The sequence below is a fragment of the Anguilla rostrata genome, chromosome 10 (assembly GCF_018555375.3).
Source record: "Anguilla rostrata isolate EN2019 chromosome 10, ASM1855537v3, whole genome shotgun sequence".
In the NCBI taxonomy this organism is placed as follows: domain Eukaryota; kingdom Metazoa; phylum Chordata; class Actinopteri; order Anguilliformes; family Anguillidae; genus Anguilla; species Anguilla rostrata.
The window spans coordinates 40,490,790-40,512,961 of NC_057942.1; the positions used below are offsets into that span (position 1 = coordinate 40,490,790).

General features: G+C 44.9%; 3 protein-coding genes and 1 long non-coding RNA gene across 6 annotated transcripts; 1 reads left to right on the top strand and 3 right to left on the bottom strand.

Annotated features, from left to right (window-relative positions):
• Window positions 1–451: 451 nt before the first annotated feature.
• Window positions 452–6,392, bottom strand: LOC135233505 (proepiregulin-like). The gene is made up of 6 exons (XM_064297126.1): window positions 6,186–6,392; window positions 5,427–5,664; window positions 2,931–3,002; window positions 2,542–2,674; window positions 2,177–2,323; window positions 452–1,833 (listed from the first exon to the last, which is right to left on the bottom strand). Exons 2-6 carry the CDS (start codon window positions 5,464–5,466, stop codon window positions 1,773–1,775), a joined length of 453 nt encoding a protein of 150 aa, XP_064153196.1. The 5' UTR covers window positions 5,467–5,664; window positions 6,186–6,392; the 3' UTR covers window positions 452–1,772.
• Window positions 6,393–6,487: 95 nt separating this feature from the next.
• On the top strand, window positions 6,488–8,798 carry LOC135233506 (uncharacterized). Its single transcript, XR_010323839.1, has 2 exons — window positions 6,488–6,657; window positions 8,093–8,798. It is a non-coding gene; the product is annotated as an uncharacterized LOC135233506 (long non-coding RNA).
• LOC135233504 (epigen-like) lies at window positions 7,755–11,426 on the bottom strand. Of its 2 annotated transcripts, none has more exons than XM_064297124.1 (5): window positions 11,283–11,426; window positions 10,278–10,397; window positions 9,210–9,327; window positions 8,807–8,959; window positions 7,755–8,295 (listed from the first exon to the last, which is right to left on the bottom strand). In XM_064297124.1, exons 1-5 carry the CDS (start codon window positions 11,299–11,301, stop codon window positions 8,244–8,246), a joined length of 462 nt encoding a protein of 153 aa, XP_064153194.1. In that variant the 5' UTR covers window positions 11,302–11,426; the 3' UTR covers window positions 7,755–8,243. The 2 variants fall into 2 exon arrangements, with proteins under 2 accessions (XP_064153194.1, XP_064153195.1); XM_064297125.1 differs by having other exon boundaries at window positions 10,278–10,394; window positions 11,283–11,374.
• Window positions 11,427–12,792: 1,366 nt separating this feature from the next.
• LOC135233510 (bifunctional methylenetetrahydrofolate dehydrogenase/cyclohydrolase, mitochondrial-like) lies at window positions 12,793–20,898 on the bottom strand. 2 transcript variants are annotated; one of them, XM_064297134.1, is made up of 8 exons: window positions 20,676–20,898; window positions 20,000–20,184; window positions 19,502–19,624; window positions 19,199–19,351; window positions 18,599–18,724; window positions 14,817–14,909; window positions 14,546–14,668; window positions 12,793–13,770 (listed from the first exon to the last, which is right to left on the bottom strand). In XM_064297134.1, exons 1-8 carry the CDS (start codon window positions 20,873–20,875, stop codon window positions 13,655–13,657), a joined length of 1,119 nt encoding a protein of 372 aa, XP_064153204.1. In that variant the 5' UTR covers window positions 20,876–20,898; the 3' UTR covers window positions 12,793–13,654. The 2 variants fall into 2 exon arrangements, with proteins under 2 accessions (XP_064153204.1, XP_064153205.1); XM_064297135.1 differs by having other exon boundaries at window positions 18,599–18,706; window positions 20,676–20,893.
• Window positions 20,899–22,172: the final 1,274 nt, after the last annotated feature.

A 22,172-nucleotide genomic window follows, 5' to 3' on the forward strand; every position in this document is an offset into this window, starting at 1 on the left:
TGGTCTGTTATCTGTAAAGGTACTGTTCCAGTGTGTGGATGGACCCCATGATCTGGTATCTGTTAAGGCTCTGTTCCAGTGTGTGGATGGTTTGGCATCTGTTAAGGCACTGTACCAGTGTGTGGATGGGACCCATGGTCTAGTGTCTGCTAAGGTGCAGTTCCAGTGTGGATGGGCCCTGCAATCGGGTATTGAATCCAGAAGTGCCAGTGCACGTCTGGGATTTGAGTTTGAGATCCCTGACTTGCCATGACTTGCAAACTGTGATAAGATGCTAAGGTCCTGGAAGAAAGAACATGCTTGTCCGCACTCTTCCGGATCAATAGCTGAGGGAATGGGAATAAACACTTGGAAAAATAAGACTGGGAATGCCAAAATAATGAGTAATAACTGGGAATTCCAGCAACAAGGGCTTCATGTCAAAACTTGAAGGAAAGGAAAACCAAAACCATATATATGAAGCATTTTAATGGAATTTTAATACAAATACAAAAAAGCAACTTAGAGCACCTTGCACTCGGTATAAAAATATTGTTGAACCTGCAATCGAGAAAATGCTTGCTTAAAATCATGCTTAACAACTATCATAAATAAAATAAAAAAATATCACTGAGTTCCATGATATATATATATATAATATTTACTTCAGCTGATTCATTATACTCAGTGTCGTGCCTTTCCCCCAAAATACGGGGTACTTTAGATTTCTCCAGAAAATGCGAAAGATCTTCACAGGGTCAAATTAATCCAAGGATTAATTAAAATATTTCGGTACTAAACGGCGCCACCTACTGGTGGGTTTCAAAAAGAGGCGGGTTTACGCGTCGAACCCGCACAAAGTAGGCGAGGGAAGGGGTCAGCGCTGGCTTTTGATTGGCTGGAACAATTCAGGGATGGACAGCACAAGGTAGATGCACCCATATGAAAAGGAGTCAGTATCAGTCATTCACTTTGCATGATTAACAAAAATAAAATTAAAATAAAAAACATTATTTGAGTAATGAACATGTAGCATCTGTAGCAAATGTAGCAAGCATTTCTTTGTTTTTAGACACGGTTCAGTTCTATTTTCTTCACATTGTACATTCTGCAGTGTTTGGCTTCATCTACAGGCTGTTAAACTCACAAATAAAGTTACCCTTCCTTGACCCACAGAGGATGTAGCGTAAGATTGTATCTATTTTCTCTCTTGTATTTTTGCATCCTCCTTGAGAAAAATCAACAATGACAGGACTGAACAATGACAAGAACATACATACAATCGCAAAAATGCATATTTCATCAATATTCCAGAATTATCACCTTCCCTTTTAAATCCACTAAATCCTCTATTCTTTCAATACCAAATTTAACACTGATCCTGTTATAAATATATATATATATCTATATTACAAACAATATGAATCATTTGAAACATTGAAATAAAAACAAAATATGGAAAAGATAATCCTGCTTGAACACCACACACGCACGCACGCACGCACACACACACACACGCACAAAGACACAGATTTCTCAGCTGCTGAGCAAGTGACTCCGCCTCTCTTGCTGAAACCTCAGTTGCTGCCCTATTCTGATGTGACCACTTTAAATTCCAATTATAAATATGTTGCACCTCCATGAACACACTTTTTTTTTTTCTTTTTTTTTTACAATATTCTTTCCAATACAGAGAGTGTTGGTAAATTCTATCATACAGGAATCAGTCATTATAGTGTCCATCTAACCAATCAGGCTGCAGAGTGACAATAGGCTGTAGTTCACTGCGTCAATCATGCCATCTGCACTTCCTGGTATTCCTTCTGTTGAGGTGAACCAGCGTTCTTCTTAAACCTGTAACATAACGAAGTGTCACTCCACCCACACCTATACACACAGACACATACACCCACACAAACACACACGCCCACACAAACAAACAAACACACACCCACACACACACACACACACACACATACTCACACACACACAAACAAACAAGCACACACACACACACACACACACACACACACAAACAAACACACACACACACACAAACAAACAAACAAACACATACACACACCCACACACATACTCACACACAAACATACACACACACACACACACACACACACACACAAACAAACAAACACACACACACACACACACACACACACACACACACACACACACTCACCATCGGTAGAGGAAGTAGGCGGCTCCAGCGAAGCCCAGGATGGTTAGAGCGGCACACACCACCGTCAGTATCAACCTCTCCTGACTCACGGGCTGAATCACCAGAGACAGGTGGGCACACCTGTGACCTGCATAACCCTGGGCACACCTGCCACGTATCACAAAGTGAGAGTTATTCACACACGTTCTCCCACTCACTCATACATATATGCGGTGAGTTTTACCTTTCAGTGCGCAGAGAGCATTTTATTTGCAGTGAGCAGGGTGTGTGTAGTCTACTTATAGTACGTAGGGAGTGTGTATTTAACTTGCAGTGAGCAGGGAGTGTGTATTGTATTGACAGTGAGCAGGGAGTGTGTAGCTTACTTGCAGTGGTGCTCGTTGAGGTCCACCAGGAACATGCACTCTCCATGGAAACAGTAGTCCTCCATGCTGGAGTTACACTTCAGGATCATCACTCTCTGAACCGTGGACACGGTAGGGGTGGCTGTGACCGCGCCTGCAGACACAAGGGATCATGGGAAAAGGATGCTGAGAGAGAGAGACGCATGGGATCATGGGAAAAGGATGCAGAGAGAGAGAGACAGAGAGAGAGAGTAAGAGAGAGAGAGATAAATAGAGAGAGAGAGAGACAGAGGGAGAGACAGAGAGAGAGCGAGAGAGACAGACAGAGAGAGATAGAGGGAGAGACAGAAAGAGAGAGCGAGAGAGAGAGAGAATGAGAGAGAGAGTGAGCAAGAGAGAGAGAAATGTACCTGATGTTGAGCAGTTGGAGCTGCAGGAAGGACTTGTGGATTCTGCCTTGTTGCCCAACAATAGAGACAGACCTGAGAGAGATTGTTTCAGGGTTAGGGTCGTTCAGGGTCAAAATGTAATGAAAAGAAAGGCACTGCACACTGTAACACTGACAATTACAGCACTGAACATTACAGCTCTGAACACTACAGCACAATATACCACAACACTGCCACAACACCAAAGCACTGAAGACTACAGCTCTGAGCATTACAGATCTGAACATACAGCTCTGTACACTACAGCACTGACCATACAGCACTGAACACTACAGATCTGAACATACAGCGCTGTACACTTCGGCACTGAACACTACAGCACTGAACACTACAGCTTTGTGTACACTACAGAGCCAGGCATATTGCAGTCATTCCACAGTCACTGACTCCCCCAACTTCCTGCCTCTGGCCCTCTTCCTGGCATTGCCATGGCGACACGGCGCATACCTTGGCAGGGCGTGGAGAGCACCTGGAGTCAGGTGTAAGCATGTGGGCGGGGATCTGGGCAGCGTGTCCGCAGCGCCATCGAACCCACAGTGCATTCCTCTGGCGTGCTCAAACACAGCTCACGCACACCCCGCCCCAGGCCCCGGCTCCAGCAGCCCCACAGCACAACATAACTGGGTCACATCCTACACTAAACGCCGGGTAAAATTAGGATTTTTAAAAATGTATTATTATTAGAATTATTATAATTCTAATAATAATAATAATAATTATTATTATTATTGTTATTATTATTATTATTATTACTGGTATTTCACAAATCAGGATTACTGAGCAAGCATGATAACTGCAATGAGTAAAAACCCCGGAACCCTCCAAAAACCCGAAACAAAAAAAAAAAATGTTTAAAAAGTGCTGTTCTGGGTTTTACCCAGTGCAGTTATCCAGTGCAGTTATCCAGCTAACTCAGTAATCCTGCTGTGTGAAATACCACCCAGATGTCCCTCCGGTATCAAAAGCAATGCGTAAAATCAGCCAGTCACAGGAACAGTGTGTAAAGTCAGCCAATCACAGGAGATCTCGGTAAGATCAGCCAATCACAGGAACAGTGCATAAGATCAGCCAATCACAGGAGTAGCGTGTCAAATCAGCCAATCGCAGGAGCAGTGTGTAAGATCAGCCAATCACAGGAGCAGTTCGTAAGATCAGCCAAGCAGAGGAGTAGTGTGTCAGACCAGCCAATCACAGGAGAAGTGTGTAAGATCAGCCAACCACAGGGTGAGAGCCAGAGGAAGACTGCCAAGAAACAAAGTTAAAAAAAGAAAAGAAAAGTAAAACAATGAAACAATAATAAAATAAAAATGCTCAAAATAAACATAATAAATAAATAAATAGTTTTGATGATAAAAATTCAAGCAAGAGCTGACATCAGACCATGTGAAATCATAATACCTGAAATCACAGCAAAAAGTAAAGACAAATACTCTGATTAAGTATCTTTAATACTAAGACCAAGCCCCCCCACCCACCCAATGGCCAGTGCAGTTCATACAGTAAAACCAGTCTGACCACATAGCTGGCCACTTCTGTCAACCAATACTACTGTCAATCACCACCTAAAGACTCTGAAATTAAGCCAAAGTCTAGTGTACAGCTGAATGGTGAGGCGTGGGACTCTGATAAGCCGGATGATGAAGGGGTTGACTGATTGCACACTTCATGCACTGGACTAAACAAATTACACACTGCACACTGGACCAAACACACTGCACACTGAACCAAACACACTGCACATGGCACACTGGACCAAACACACTGCACACGGCACACTGGACCAAACACACTGCACACTAAACTTCATGCACTGGACTAAACAAATTACACACTGCACACTGGTCCAAACACACTGCACAGGACCAAACACACTGCACACGGCACACTGGACCAAACACACTGCACACTAAACTTCACACACTGGACCAAACAAATTACACACTGCACACGGCACACTGGACCAAACACACTGCACACTAAACTTCACACACTGGACCAAACAAATTACACACTACACACGGCACACTGGACCAAACACACTGCACGTCATCTTCCCTATTGTACAGTGCAGTAACACAAACTCATCATTGTTTTGACCCACCCAGGTCTCAAATGACAGCATGCAGGGGACACCTGAGGAACATTTCAGGAGCAGTTCATGACTGGCAGAGACCACAAAGCCTTGATAGGCCATTATATGTAGCCACGAAATATAGGCTAAACTGCAGACGTAAAGTTAAAATAGGTTAATTCCCTGGTTCAAGGTCAAATTCCATTTGAGCTTGGAATTTAAACTATTACAAACAAGCGAGCAGGGGGCAATAAAGAAATCACATGTAATCAATAACCAGGCGCCAGCGAGCCAAGTAAGAACAAGGAGCCAAAAGAATCACATTTATTTACTCAGCTTTACTGTATTGAAACGAGTTTTTTTGTTGAAGTACTTTGCGGACTCACCATAGAATAGCAGGAGAAAAGACGCGGTTAATCCTTGCATTGTCGCTTGTGTAAGGTTGTGTTGGTTGTGTTTGACAGGCTGCCGGTGGCTGCATCAGTCGTCGCCGTGCGCAGGATGGACGCACAGGATGTGGGCTGGCAGGTATGGAATGACTGCGCTGAAGTAATTTCCAACCTGTCCAATAGGATCCGTGGTGGAAGAAGAGTGACGTAGTCTCGCTTGTGATTCCCTCTATATCTATAAGATAAAAAAAAATCGCAGCAGGAGATTCTACACCCAACTTTGGTCATGGGTGTGGTGTCGCTAAGCTCATTCACGTTTTCACGAGTTGCCAAAAAAATCTCACCGATTTACACCAGGATTACAAACTGAAGTGAAATAGTATTTTTTCTTTTATTTTTAGTTTTTTAGTTTGAGGCAGTTGGACATGAATAGTTTGAGGCAGTTGGACATGAATAGTGGTCGTGATACTTTTTTTATTCAATGTTTGTTTTTTATTTTTAAGGAGAGCGTGCAGTTTGCCCTTTTTCTATTCCCCCCCACTCCACTCCACTCCACACACACACACACACATTATACAGGGGAAAGCAGAGGAAATTAGAGATAGACACGGGATCACAATCACGGCTGTACCTGTGATACAAAAAAAAAACCTCTGACTTCGTCAATATAGGACCTGCCTCAACAATACATTACCGTTTCTGGATATCCCTTTGCACGAGTGTGTAAGGACGCATTAAACCACGGATACTACCCACCATTGGGTAAATGTTCTTAGTCCAAGACCTGGCTCAATTCCTGTTTGGGAAACTGTCCATAATTGTATTTTCTTACTCTTGACCATGAACTCGAGAATATGCCCCTTTAACTGCCGTCGTAAAAATCATGTAAAACCACGAGGTCGTGAGAAACTTCTCTAAATATCCTTCTTGCACGCAAAAACTGTCTGGGCCAATAAAAAACATACAGTAAAATTGAAATAGTGCCGAAAAACCCTAGAAAACGAACTCTCCTTTTAAAACCGCAGGAAGCAACCTGTCCCTTTAAAGCAAGACAAAAAAAAACAACAACCAGGTAAACAGCGACACCTGGAGGTAACTCAACTTGTGTCTGGCCCGCCTGAAGGTGATTTCCTTGCTGTGAGTTACAGTCAGTCCCACCCATAATTCGATGTTCTTTTACCTGGATAAAACTGGAAACATGCCGCACTCGCTCCCCAACGAAAGTCAGGTATCTTTCCATTAGTAGCACGGCTCTTCCTACGCTTGCTAGTCTTAATAATGGAAAAAAACAACTTGGATATGTGAAATAGTCCAGCTTCAGGTGGAACAAATTTTCCAACGTGCTTCTGTTTATAATCATACAAGATGAACGGGATCTTCACTTTTGTAGCAAAGCTACTTTGTATTTTATAGCTTCACTTTGTTTAAGCTCTCTTTATATAACAATGCCAGGTTAAAAAAAACGTTGGAAAAGGGATTGATTTTTTTAGTGTGGAATCTAAGCAGGGATGGGCTTGGTTTGTACTGAAACTAAGCAGTCCTGTGCTTGGTTAGCACTGAAGCTAAGCAGGACTGAGCTTGGTTAGTACTGAAACTAAGCAGGACTGAGCTTGGTTTGTACTGAAATTAAGCAGGACTGTGCTTGGTTAGTACTGAAACTAAGCAGGACTGAGCTTGGTTTGTACTGAAACTAAACAGTGCTGTGCTTTGTTAGCACTGAAGCTAAACAGGGCTCAGCTTGGTTTGTACTCAAAGTCAGGAGGACTGGGCTTGGTTAGCAGTGAAACTAAGCAGGACTGAGCTTGCTTTTTAGACTGAAACTAAGCAGGACTGTGCTTGGTTAGCACTGAAGCTAAACAGGGCTCAGCTTGGTTTGTACTGAAACTAAGGAGGCCTGTGTTTGGTTAGCACTGAAGCTAAGCAGGAATGTGCTTCATGATTAGCAACATTTCTATTGTCACATTTATAGTTATAGCCAGATTCTGGAATTAAAATGTAGTTCACAAATGGGAACATAACATTTACTATACATGTTGACACACATCAGATTTTTATGTAATATTTTGTCTGTAGAGGGGCTAATGTTCAGTGCAGGGTTATAGAGTGTACGGTCAGAGTGTAGTGCAGGGTTATAGAATGTAGGGTTAGTGTGTAGTGCAGGGTTAAATAAAAACACAGTTTATGGGGAGCTCTGTATTATGTAGAGAAGGGCCATGGGTAACAGTCTGATCCACATATTGCAGCATTATTGTAGCACTGAGCAACTTCTGGTTCCTCTCGTACTGCATTTGCAGGTAAAATGAATAATGAAAGGGACAAAGACAGTTAAATGAATATTTAAAATATTTATTTAAAAAAGCATATTAAATAAATACACAAACAGAAATAATTTATTTTTAAATAAATACCCTTGTACATGATGCTGTCTTATAAAGATGTTGTGAATGATGTAACATTTCCTGCCATTACTGTGTGTTGTAGAGTGTGTGGTGTTTGGTGTATGTGGCTTGTAGCGTGTGTGGCGTGTAGTTTGAGTGGTGTGTAGTGTGTGTGGTGTGTAGTTTGAGTGGCGTGTAGCGTGTGTGGTGTGTAGTGTGTTGTATGCGCGCTGTGTAGCTTTTGTGCAATGGGTAATGTGTGGCTTCTCTTGGTATATTCGCAAGGAGGATCAGGAGCAGTGGAAAGGGGAGATGGTGGAACGGTGGAGAGGGGAGATGGTGGAGTGGCTGGGTGGAATGTGATGGTGCCGGACGGCAGGCAGAAGCAGGCCCTCTCAGCAGGAATGCCTCTCCAACAGCGTGAGCTCGGCTCGGCTCAGATTGCAAGAGTTGACTGGCAGATCTGATAAGGCTTTTCTTTTGCGCACCTGAAATTTAATATACCATACACCTCTGTTAGCACAAACATAACACACTATACATCACCATTGACATTAGTGGTGGGACAGTTTACTCAAGCAGATTCTTAAAAATCTAACTCGGAAAATCAGAAATAGTTTCTTTTTTGCATTTTTCAAAACATCATTGCCATAGTAATGAGACAAAGCTTGTATAACCTACATGTTTCATTTAATTTGGTATTAAATGTGCTGTGATTTGGTGTGGTGTTAAATGTTCTGTGATTTTGTGTGGTATTGAATGTGCTGTGATTTGGTGTGGTATTAAATGTGTTGTGATTTGGTGTGGTATTGAATGTGGTGTGATTTGGTGTGGTATTGAATGTGCTGTGATTTGGTGTGGTATTAAATGTGTTGTGATTTGGTGTGGTATTGAATCTGCTGTGATTTGGTGTGGTATTCAATGTGTTGTGATTTGGTGTGGTATTGAATCTGCTGTGATTTGGTGTGGTATTCAATGTGCTGTGATTTGGTGTGGTACCTCTTCTTCAAACAGCAGTAGAGGATGGCAATGATGGCGCAGAGCAGCAGGGCCACACCACCGCCGATGGCGATTATTTGTTCACGGTTGGTATCGCTGTGTACGTCCAGCAGCATGTGCTCACACCGTTCCCCTCTGAAATTCTGTGGACAGCTGGCAACCACACCCACCACATCAGCTTTATGTTACACTTAACACCCACCACATCAGCCTTATGTTACATTTAACACCCACCACATCAGCCTTATGTTACATGTAACACCCACCATATCATCCTTACAGTACATTTAAGACAACTAGCAGATCAGTCCAAATGATTTACTTAATATTTATTCTTGAGCTGATTAATTATGGGTCAAGGTGTGTGTGCCAGGTTAGGATGGTGCTGTAGGTGTGTTCTCACCTGCAGGTGGGCCTGTTCAGGTCGGGGTGGTAGATGCATTTGCCGTTCAGACAGAACGCCTGATCGTCTCCAGAGCAAAAACCCAGCAACTTCAGGACTCGGGGAGTTTGCTCACTCCCTGTACACACAACCATAAACACAGTTACACACGTCTGTACTCCTTACACAACCATACACATAACTCGTACATTCACACCACAATAATTCCACCCTACACACGACCTAAAAAACAGTTACAAATCACGCTAGAATACAGTAACAATGATGCATATCATGCATAAAAGTAAAAAAAAAAACATAATACATTGTTAAATTGTCAGTAATGATAACTGGCAGGAAAACTGGGAATTTGCGGAGAAACAAGCTGGCACTGCACCACCCAGAATGCGGGGTCTGCAACACACTCTGGCTAAATATAGCCTATCGGCCACACGTGTGTGTGTGTGAAAACATTTAATGTGGGTGTGCTGTTGCAGCATGTGTCAGCTAAAAAAAAAACCAACAACAACAAGAAAAAAAAAAACGAGTGTATTAACAATAACAGCATTCGTCACCCAGGGTCAGTATCAATGTGTAAATGCGGTCTACGGATGGCTGGCGTGTCATGCCGCTTCGCTAATCTCTGTGGTGGAGGAGGTGAGGAACTTGCACGCTTGACCACCACATTCACTGTGACATCACCACTGCCCCACCCCCACCACCCCCCAACCTCCGGGCCTGGCTGCAGTGGTGTGCTGAGATTTTTTCCACACAGTGGGACACCAGGGTCATTAAATGAAACTAAATCCATGAATTTGAATTTGATGTATATAGCACTATGCTCCGCTATAGTGAAATGGCTGTCTGTGGTGCACTCTAACAGGGCACATGAAGAACAGGTGGTTAGGGCAGTAGCCTGGACGTCAGCAGTTACACTGAGCACAGAAATCCCAGCTTTTACAGGTTTCAGATCTCAGAGAGGCCGCTCTGCGGGGAACTCACTCTGTCGGGACTGAAATAAGAAGATTGTAGAAACATCCGCCCCCCCCGCGTGATGCAATAAACACGGGAGCGATCAGGGGAACCCACCTGTGGAGGAGACCGCAGCGTTCTGCGTGGGTTCTGCCGAACGGAACGGGTTCTCTGTGGGTTCTGTGGACTTTGCTGGCGTTGAGAACATGATGGTCACCAAGGTCAGGGCGAAGACTGCTGTTTGGGGAGGGGGGGGGGGGCGAAAGACACGGGTTAGGGAGCTCCTTAAAATAAACTTGGGAACCATTAGGTCACTATGCTCAACCTGGTACATGCCTGGCTACTGATGGCTACAGTGACATCAGTGTTTTTTTTTTTTATAATGCTGACTGAATGATTATGTGACAGCATGGTCAGCTTTTCCAATTTCAGGGCAATAAGGCCACATTTGCATGAGTAATCAGAGAGACGCTCAATTCCATATTTGCTGTACATAATAAAATATTCTGGAAATATTGGCAGAAACATTTATACCATATTTTTAATACTTTGTCCACACTACCTTAGACAGGTATTGTTTTTGGTAAAACTAAAGTTTAATAAAAAAGGAAAACAGTGCTCAATGATATTGTGAGAATTGGGAGGACTTTCCTTGTTCACTGTACAAAAATACAATTATGTGTACAGAGTTTTATACAAATAGATAATTTCCAATTAAAAGTTTCTCCCTGTGGGTGTCGTGGCGACCCCTTTGAACACCCAGTCGAATTACTGAAATGGGGAGAGAGTTTTGAACCGTCCCATTTCTCCACTGACACCATTTTACGGATTCAGTTTGACTGTATGGAAACTTCCGCCCGTTAAGTATCTGCATTTCCTTCTAGCTGCACTGTAGACATTTTCCGCCAAAACGAAAAGGCGGAACACTGTCACTCTGTCATTGACTCTTATATGTTCTGCCTGGGGGGGGAGAGAAGGGGGGGGGGGGTTCCTACCGCTACATAACTGAGACAGAGTGCTGCAGGGATCCCCTACAGATGGAATTAAACACACCCCTGCGTGCAGGTGTGCGCCAGAAGCCGCAATCAGCGATAAAGCCCTTTGAAGGTGGAGATCACTCACCTGTGTGCTGTGGATGCATGTCGGCGAGAGTGGGCGGAGCTTCCTGCGATCTGTCCTGGGCGAGCGAGTGAGCGTTCTGCTCTGTGGCGTGTCTCAGCTCGGCATTTATACCCGCACAAGCGCTCACTTGCGTTTCCGCCAGCCAATGAGAACCACAGGTCTTCTGCAGTCTCTTCCTGGAAATTTTTTTCGATTTCATTTTTTACATCACGTTTACATCACTTCCTGTTCCCAGAGGCTCCCTGCATGCAGAGGCAGCTAGAAACCCCAGTGCAGACGGAAAGCGTGCACACACGTGCACACAGCTCCGCATGCAAATATTCCCCCCAATCTGTAGCTCCCAGATCCCAATATACCTGTATAACACACGTATCCGTATCACACAGGCCCCTGCATTACACACACATCTCATATCACACAGAGCCCTGCATTACACACACATCTCATATCACACAGAGCCCTGCATTACACACACATCTCATATCACACAGAGCCCTGCATTACACACACATCTCATATCACACAGAGCCCTGCGTTACACACACGTCTCACACACACACTTATATCTCTTTCTTTCTCACACACACACACACCTGTATCTCTCTCTAACACACACACGCTCACACACCTGCATTACACACATACACTATATGACCAAAGGTATCTGGACACACCTTGGTCTGAGGCTCTTTTTCATGTTTTGGTTGTTTGTCATGGTTACAAGGCAAATCTTAATGCTACAGCATACAGTGCCATTCTAGACGACTCTGTGCTTCTCCAACAGTTTGGAGAAGGCCCTTTCCTGTTTCAGCATGACAATGCCCCCAGGCACGCAGCGAGGTCTATACAGAAATGGTTTTGCCAAAAATGGTGTGGAAGACCTCAACCCCATCCAACACCTTTTGGTTCAAATGGAAAGCCAACTGCGAGCCAGGCCTGATCGCCCAATCAGTGCCCAAGCGCACTAATGCTCTTTTGGCTGAAGGGAAGAAGATTCCTGCAGAAATGCTCCAACATCCTAACAAATTCATAAATAACGGCAGAAGACTGTTCTTGTGTCCCAGTATGAAGCATCTTACTGTGGTTTAATCAATAGTTATACCAGCGTAAATGTATTCAGCAAATTGGGCCAGTGTAATTGCAGACAATGAAAACCTACACGGCCAACGGCCCTGCGGGAATGAAACTGGCCAACAGAGATTGATGTCCTCGTGCTGTGCTGCTGTTGATGACAGAGGAAACAGTTCCGGGCCAAGACAGTAAGGGGCAGTACTCTTTGCTAAAGGAAGAGCGGTCTGTTGGTGGGCCTCTGTGAGGAGGGGGAGAGGCTAAATGTAGGAGGAGCCTATCAGTGAAGGATGTCTTTCATACACACACACACACACGCGCACACAAAGACATATACATGTGTGCACAGGCACACACAGACATACGCACATGTGTGTATGCATCTCTTGTTCTCCCTCTACCAAATGGACCAATCGCCACACGTCTGAACTTTCCATCACACTTGAGATGCTAAACAGATACTTTATTTCATTTATTACAGAACAATGGTTTGCTCACGTCCACAATGGCCTGGAGTTACAGCAGAATTTAGAATCAAAACTAAACAATATTACATTAGAAAAATGCAAATCTACAAAATGTAATTAAGTACCAAATAAATAAAAAAACAAGTAAATAACAAATAAATAAATAAATAAATAAAACTAAAAATTGTGTGTGCGTGTCGACAAGTGCGTGTGTGTGTGTATGCACTTATGGTCTTCTGATTGGACAAGGCCGAATGCAGTCTCTAAACGATGCGTTCTAATTGGGCAGGGACAAACAGGGACTGCTCCAGCTCTGTTTGTGTTGGCACAAACAGTCTGGGGATTACGACTGGACATTTTAAACATTTACTTACTGCAGCTGCGGGCTGAAAACCCTTTTAAGGTTTAAACCAGTGTACAGAGAGTACCAGTGTTGGGAGAACTGCCCTGACACCCTTTAATACTGGTGTCTTACAGCACAGCTCTATTACACGATACATCTGCTCTACTCAAACAGTAATGAAATTAACAATCTGTAAAAATAAGTTAAGAAAAGAAAAACACTTATTTAAAAAATGTATAAAATATAAATAAAACATATTTTCTTAATTAAATGGGTCAACAGCTCAATTTGCAATCATGAGGGCTGATGCTGTTGGTCAGAATTCTGCGGGTTCAATATGGGTGTGGCTTTGAAATATGACTGACAGGTGCACCGCTAGTGTTGAAGCATGTGCAGTTGTGTTCGTACCCATGTTTGTGTTTTTGCGCTTTTTTGCGTGGGTACACCTGCCTTCCTGTGTTTATGTGTGCGTTTGCGCGTGTTTGCGTGTGCTCTCAGTGCGTGAGTGCATTTCTGGCTGCAGTCACTGTGTTCTTCATTACCATGGCGACAGTCATAGGCCCCACCCCTCCTGGCACTGGAGTGATAAATCCCGCCTTCATTTTCACCTCTGCCGAGAAAAACAATAACAGTTCAGAACATCTGTCGGTTAATGTCAGTTCCACAGAAAAACCCTAACCTAACACTGCATTTTCTCCCCAAACAACTACAGGAAATATGACCGTATTGGTGCCATTTTGGTCCACACTGCTGCTCTGACCACTGCGTCTAAACAGCTGCTTCACGGTGCTCGATAAGCCAAACCCGTGCGTGATTGAATCAGCACTGAGTGAATCAGTGTTGTCACGGTGACCGCAGTATTCCTGCTTATTTTTTTGCTAAGCCTCAGGAATTTCAGAGGGCAGATGCAAGGTGTGCAATCGCCTGTATGCATGAGGCTATCCAGATGGGAATGTTCAGAACATAAACACCTCATTAATCAAGGCACAGAGTGACAGACGCAAACACTGTGGTCAGAGCAGCAGCGTGGAGCAGTGGTCAGACACAAACAGTGTGGAGCGGTGGTCAGAGCATCAGTGTGGAGCAGTGGACAGAGCAGCAGTGTGGAGCAGTGGACAGAGCAGCAGTGTGGAGCAGTGAACAGAGCAGCAGTGTGGAGCAGTGGACAGAGCAGCAGTGTGGAGCAGTGAACAGAGTAGCAGTGTGAAGCAGTGGACAGAGCAGCAGTGTGGAGCAGTGGTCAGAGCAGCAGTGGTCAGAGCAGTGGCTGGTGTGAAATAATGCTTGAATTAAAATACAATTTCAGGTATGTAATGTAGGGATTATAACTGTCTGCTTCAGACTAATCCTTTCACGTTACACATTTTATAAAAACGTGAACTTGCCCTCGAAGTCAACATCCCCAATGAGCCGAACTTTCCCGGTCTGGTCCTGGACACGGCTGATCCCCACGTCAATGACAGCAGCTCCGGGCTTCACCATGTCTGCCGTTATCAAGTTGGGGACCCCTGGGGGGGAAAAGGGCACGAACAGCTCTGTCTCCATGGAAACCACATGCTGGCGCATTGACAGAGGTGACATGCTTTATGAATAGTGTTGATGGGCCACGCTAACAAGACGTTGCAGTGAGCTAATGCTTTCTGAATACTGAATTACCTGCGGCAGCAATGATGATATCGGCGAGGCAGGTGAGCTCCTTCAGTTGCTCCTTGGGAGTACACCTGTGAGCGATGGTTACTGTGGCATCACCTGTGAAGGACAAGGTGGGATGTGAGGCATCCTGCCCTTCTGATTGGCTAACCACATGGTACCAATACACTGTACTGAACACGAATCGTTAAAGGGTAAGTTCACCAAAAAACAGTCCCTTTTCAGCAACCCATGTCTCAAATCAATAAACACACAGCACATTTGTCACAGCTAATGGTATCAGCACATTTCTATAACACCAAATTTCCCACAGGATTTTAGAGCCTGTAGTGGGGTCTGTAGTTGTAAGGTCTGTAGTCTGGGGGTCAGTAGTCTGGGGTGTGGGTGGGTCTGCAGTTATGGAGTCTGCAGTTATGGGGTCTGTAAATGTGGGATGTCTGTAGTGGGGGAGGCCGGTGGTTGTAGGGTCTGCAGTGTTGGGGGGGGGGTGAGGGTCTGCAGTTGTGGGGTCTGTAGCCTGGCGGGTCTGCAGCTGTGGGGTCTGTATTGTGGAGTCTGTAACTGTGAGGGGTCTGTAACTGTGGGGGGTCAGTAGTATGGGGGGTCTGTAGTTATGGGGTCTGTAGCCTGGGGGGGGGGGGCGGTCTATAGTGAGGTGTTTTTCTGCTTTAGTTCACAGGAAGGCTTTGGTATGCGCTACCCGGCAGCTGATGGAGGTGCAGCTGCCCAAGCCTGTCTGAGAGTGCAGCATCATGGGGGCTGAGCTACGCAGGGGGGGGCGGGGGGGGCGAGTGCCAACACGCTGGGATTCCAGGCACCGCCATTTCACCCACGCCCCCCTCCAGCAGCCAGCGTCCCCAGCCTTTCACTACACACCCACAGCACACGTTCACCGTCTTTCTTCCGTCTTTCTTCCCCCCCCCCCCCCCCCCCGTGTACGATGGTTTTTGTTCCAACCAACAGTTGCGATCCCAGAAATTTACCAAGCCGTTAATTTTTGGTTCATATTTAGGAGGGATTATCTACCCTCTTAAACCACATTGTTAGAAGCTATGCATGGCATGAAGAATGAAACACCCACGTCCATAGTGTGCTATATGCCAAAGAATTTCATAAAAAGAGGTAACAAAATATTTGAACTGATCAAAATACAAGACTCAGGTGAATCAACAGGTTCCTATAATTATGTTGTCGAACACAACCAAGTTCTTTTGTAATTTTATTTCCTTCAACATATTTACACGATACAGGCTTGGCTCGTTCTTTGCTTTGTCTTTGAATTCTTTATCTACGAACTGATTCGTTTTAATGGCCTTATGTCCACACTTCCCAATGGGTCTCACGGTCTTTAATTTGATCAGCGAAATAATTAACCTCTTTTAATGAAACTGCTTGCAGTATAGGACAATAAGCACAATGCCAACACACAACATTTATTCTACATGGAACACGTAGCTATTCCTCGTATGCGAATTAAGAACGTAAATAATCCCTCTAAATGTGGCAAGAGACCCGGTCACAGGCCAGCGTGACGCCTGGGAGGCAGATGTGGCAGTTCCGGGAAACATCATTGGTTGCTGCATGGAGAGAGAGAGAGAGAGAGATCGCACCCACACAAACACAAAATTTAATAAACAAACACCCTCCTCCTCATGGTTTCGGGGAAAAACCAACTAAAATAACAAAGTCAAAAGACAGCAAAACTGACTGGCTTTTCGGTGAACCAGCTTTTCAGCGGTGGTTCACTTTCTCCGTCATGTAGTGCTCGGACAAACGAAACAAAACTCAAAAACTTGCTTTCTCAGGGTGTGCTCCTGGTCTTGGCCTCGAACTGTAGAGAGGAACACACCTTTAAGCACCTGGGCTGATAAGGTAACGCCAGGTGCCCAGGTGCGTGTGCTCTCTCCACCCAGCCAAGACCAATCTGCTCCTCTGGCAGACCGAATGCCACACACCCAGTTAAGAATAATTAACAGCTTGTTAAAATTCTGGGATCGCGATTTGTGGTTGGAACGATAAACGGAATACATGGGGGTCCCCAAGACTGTGGTTGGGAGCCACTGCCCTAGACACATTCCATCCGAAACATTCTAGACAGATACCTACCTGACAATACGCTGGTATAAAATAAGCAGATTGTCTCACCAACGTCATTTATACCACCGCCATTTTACAGGCATTCAAACAGACACTGTTCCCCTGTCGAGACACAGGGTCAGTTAATGCCAGCGTACAGCTAAACCATCACAAACCTAAATCACTTTAAAAGCAACAGCAAAGAAAGAGAATGACATGAAGGCAAGTTTCAATGGGACAAGTACACACTGCTGTCCTGGCTGCTCAAAGCCCTGTTCACTTGAATTAATGGACTTACACCCAAACCCTTCTCTCAAGGACAGGATTTTGTTTAATGAATATTAATTGTTATTGTTGAACATCTATAATGCTGTGTGCCCTCGTTGTGTTCAAGGAAGTGTACTCTCAGTGTGTTCAGGAAGCATGCCCTCAGTGTGTTCAGTATATGTGCCCCCGCCATGTTCAAGGTGTGTGCCCTCAGTGTGTTCAGGAAGTGTGCTCTTGGTGTGTTCAGGGTGTGCCCCATCGGTGTGTTCAGTATGTGTGCCCCCGCCACGTTCAGGGTGTGTGCCCTCATTGTGTTCAGGAAGTGTGCCCTCATTGTGTTCAGGAAGTGTGCCCTCATTGTGTTCAGGAAGTGTGCCCTTGGTGTGTTCAGGACCTACGCCCTCGCCATGTTCGGGGTGTGCCCCCTCGGTGTGTTCAGTATGTGTGCCCTCAGTGTGTTCAGGAAGTGTGCTCTTGGTGTGTTCAGGGTGTGCCCCCGCCATGTTCAGGGTGTGTGCTCAGGAAATCACACCACATCTCTCCCACTTTCCTCTTTTGTGTAAATATTTTATGTTCTTCAGCTGCCCATAAACCACACAAAGGATGGCCAACAGGATGTACCGTAGGCTTTATTTCAAAACACCGCTGGCCCGTGCCTCCAAATCCTAAACATTCACATCCTAATTGTTACATCACTTTCAATAATCCGGCCCTCTCCACTTCCTCTCGAAAGCTGCGAGAGTCTTTCCCCGAGTGGGATAAATATTTTCCTTCTCTGAAGGAGGATCATTTCCTGCACGCCCATATATAGGCAGAGACATGTAGAGTAATGACGGGGCTTCGCCAACGGCAACAGGTCAGATCCTGTTCCGCCCCCATCCTAAGCTTCATTTCATAACCGGGAGAGATTTTGCAACGCGCTTGATTTCCGATATTGCACGGGTACGGATTCCTAATGCGAGGTACACACGCATGTCGCTGCAGTCACGCCGCTGACAAACCATGTTATTATTATGCGTCCCGGCTGCGGTCCCTTTTAACCTTAAACGCGCCGCACAGTCACACCCGCCTTGTGCCACCCTGCATTAGAGTTTTGCACGGCAAAACGATCAGGAACAAGCCTTCCATTAAACTGCCAATAAGATACTCAAAATAAATTCGGTCATTTCAGGGCTGGTGTGTTCGCGTACTTTTTGGGCTATGAGAGTTCTGTAAACTCATTAACAGAGCATGTATCCCTATAACACACCAGCAAGCACACACACACACACGTGCACACACACAGGGGTTCACACACATGCACACTCACTCACTCACTCACAGGGGTACTCGCACACACTCACTCACACTGTCTGTCTGTCTGTCTCTCTCTCACTCACTCACAGTGGTTCACATTCACTCACTCACTCATAATGTGTCTTTCGGTCTCTCTCTCTCTCTCTCACCCCCTGGGCGTTCATGTCGCCTGTCCGTGTGTAGCAGCATAGCAATGGGCATCCCAACATTCTTGGAGCGCCCGGCAACAAGCACATTCCTCCCCACCGTCTCGATGCCTGAGAGACAGAAACACACTGTCATACTGCTATAAAACTGCAATAATACTGATACGATACACAGACTAACCCTGTACCTGCTACAATACTACTATAATACACTCACCCACCATTTACCTGCTATAATACTACTATCATACACTCACACACCCTTGACCTGCAATAGTTTTTATACAGTCAGTAACTCTATACCTGCTGCAATACACTCACTAACCCCATACTGTCTTTAATTATACTACAATGCGCTAAATATTCAGTTAAAAATGAATGCAGACTTTATATTAATACTTTTTACACTGGGTTCATTAACTATAAGAGTGTGGTGCCCTCTACTGCTGACCATCAGAAATGTTGCTAGTCAGCCTTTTACATTGAATCATTTTACATTGAATCTCCTTCAATGTAAAAGGCCTAAGAAAGAGAGCTGGCCACTGAGCCAATCCAGACTCCTAGGAACCCAGAGCACCTGTGCAGGTGAAGGCGGCCTCTCACCTGTCCTCCTGATGATTTCCCACACGGCCGCAGGTGTGGCAGGCACCATGGATCTTTGGTCAAGGCACAGTTTCCCGATGTTGACGATGTGGAACCCGTCCACGTCCTTCTCTGGAGCAATGGCGTTGCACACCGCCCGCTCGTTTATGTGCCCTGCATGGAGTGGCCAATCAGAGGCCAGAACAGTCAGCGTGTGCCAAGGGCGTCCAATCAGAGACCAGAACAGGGGCCATACCATACATGTACTAAAGATCAGGGGCAGTGACCTGGAAGAGGAAGTCAGGGTAGAGGGGAAGAGGTTACCTGGAAGAGGAAGTTGTACTAACAGGCCGCTCACTCTCCAGTCACGGTTCAGGGTGTCAATCATCTGCAGGAGCTCCTCCTGTGACACGGAGGCGGGCCTTACGAGTGTCTCACTGAAGATCCCTGGAGACCAGCATCCACCACGTCACATCCCAACCACATTCAAAACAACCACATCCCTAGACAATCACATTCCCAAACAACCACGTTCCAACCAATAACACCCAAAGCAACCACACCCCCAATCACATCACAACCACATTCCAAACAACGACATTACAACCACATCCCTAACAACCACATCCCAAAGAAATCAAGCAATCACATCCCAACCACATCCGGAACAGCCACATCCCAATGACATCCCAAACAATGACATCACAACCACATCCCAATCAATCACATCGAAACGCCCTCCCGAAAAAAAAGACATTCCAACCACATCCCAGCCACAGCCGTGTATGTACACACTGTAACTTTCAGCATATTCCAACTCACCCAGCGCTGCAGCGGCTTTGGTTTTGTTCCTGACGTAGGATCGGCTGGCAGGGTCATTTCCCACTCGAATGACACTCAGATGCGGTCGCTTATTGCCTTGAGAAACCAACTCTTCCACGTCGCGTTGTATCTCTTTGTGAATCTGTCGGGCCAGCTCAGTTCCTGAGATTACTGTAGCAGCGTAACTTCACAAAACCAAATTCCATTAGAGAGGATTACAATACAACAAATGGCTGAATGATTCGTTCAAGGCATAAAACCTGGTTTCTAAAACATAAAACATGTCCCGTAGCGTAGCTAGCTGCAGGCTATCCTGCTTAGATTAGGCGTTTCATAAGGCTGATCCGTACTGAAGCTGGAGAGTACACAGCTTTAGTCTGCACGCAGCTGTTTTCGACAGGTATATTAAATCCTGTTAGCTTCACGCGAGGCAATTATTTTTAAATAGCAAAATCAGTTCGTCCATCACAATGATACTGGAAACGTGACTTTGCATTATGAGTCATAGATAACGTTATGTTCCTCTGAAAACACAAGACACCTTTATGCGAACCGTGATGCACCTGCTGGAAAATAATTTAACCAAAACTAGTGACACCTGACGGACATCAGTGGCAAATACCCGAGCATCTCATAAAATCCCGTCCTGTTTATTAATTTGTAAATAACCTCACACCTGGCGTCTGTGGAATGAAAATGCCTCCGCTGGATCCCACTATTTCTGTAAGTCCTGAATCTGGTTCGACAACAGGGTTGGAAGACACGGCTGCATAATGAGGATGAACATATCGGTACGATAGAGGCCGCCATGTTGAGCAGCCGCAGTGGACGCGTCGCTGGCTGCTGCGGTGGAGGAGGACGGTATGGGCACACCATAGATAGCCTATCCGAATGCGATAATCTAGCTCGGTTTGTGTACGACTATTAAGTAGAAGATGGCAGTATGACCTGATTGTGCATATTTTCAGAGCAAATTTGGCAACAAAAAATTGTTAATTATGTTAAATTCGATCTTATTGTATTTTCACCCAGCTGACATAGTAAGCATTCGAAAACGTAACGTACACAGGCCTACAATCTTGTTGTTGCTTCTTGTTTAGGGGACAACCACGGTTCTGAGTATTCATTGTGATGATGCCGAAATTAACCTGGAACCTGCAAGGTTCAGCCCTTTGACTGGCTGAGGTTTTTGACTAAGGTTTTTTGTGCTCGGTTGTAGGGGTGTATAACTTGGTATTTGGCACAAATTCTGATGTGGTGTGACATTCAGCAGGAGCAGGCACGTGCCCTGCACCTGCACCTGCCCCATGTGCCCTCTGAATCAATTTCTCTTTGCCCAGTTAGTAGCCTAATATCAGTTTTACACAAATGGAAAACAAGCTGGAATTCAAGCCTTGTGTATAATAGTCTAATTATAAACATTTAGGTTGTAATCTTTCGTCTCAAATTCAGATGTGTGTTTGACGGTTCTTGAGGTTCCTGCTGTTCAGTTCTTTCTGGAGATCTGATTGGCTCCTAGCTGCCACGGCATTCTGCCTGGAAGAACCATTCAGTTCTCTGGGGAGAACCCATGGCTCTTTGCAAGGACAGTGCGAAGGACACTGGTGCGAAGGTACTTTTACACCGTCTGGAATGCCTACACTGTCCTCTTCTGGTCAACAAAGAGTACTTCTCATTCTAGTAAACCAAGCATTTATTTATTTATTTCTTCTTGGAGTAAGGTATTAGATGTTCGTTCTAAATGACTGCTGTCCTAATAGTTTACTAAAGACCTTCAGCCCACACGTGAATAAGAAATGATTAATTTCCTCATCCAGTCAAATTGGCCAATTAAATAATAATGACAGGAAGTGTAAGCCTAGAAACACATGGACACAATTGGAGGAATGTTCCTTACTTATGTAGTGTTTCGGAATATACACATTTATATGCCTCATGCTTGTGTGGATAGTAGTAGAGATATCACATATTTAGTAATCTTAATTGTGTGACATAGAGAAGTTGCAGGGCCTGTAACAGCACGGTTGTTGAATAGCCTACAAATATCCGCATGCAGAGCGGAGTAGATTTAACACAGACAGACTGTTTTTATTCATTGGAGAACCTAAGCTGTGACGCACCACCTTTTACTTTATTGCCGGTTTGAAAGTCCTGAACCCAAATTTACAGGCAG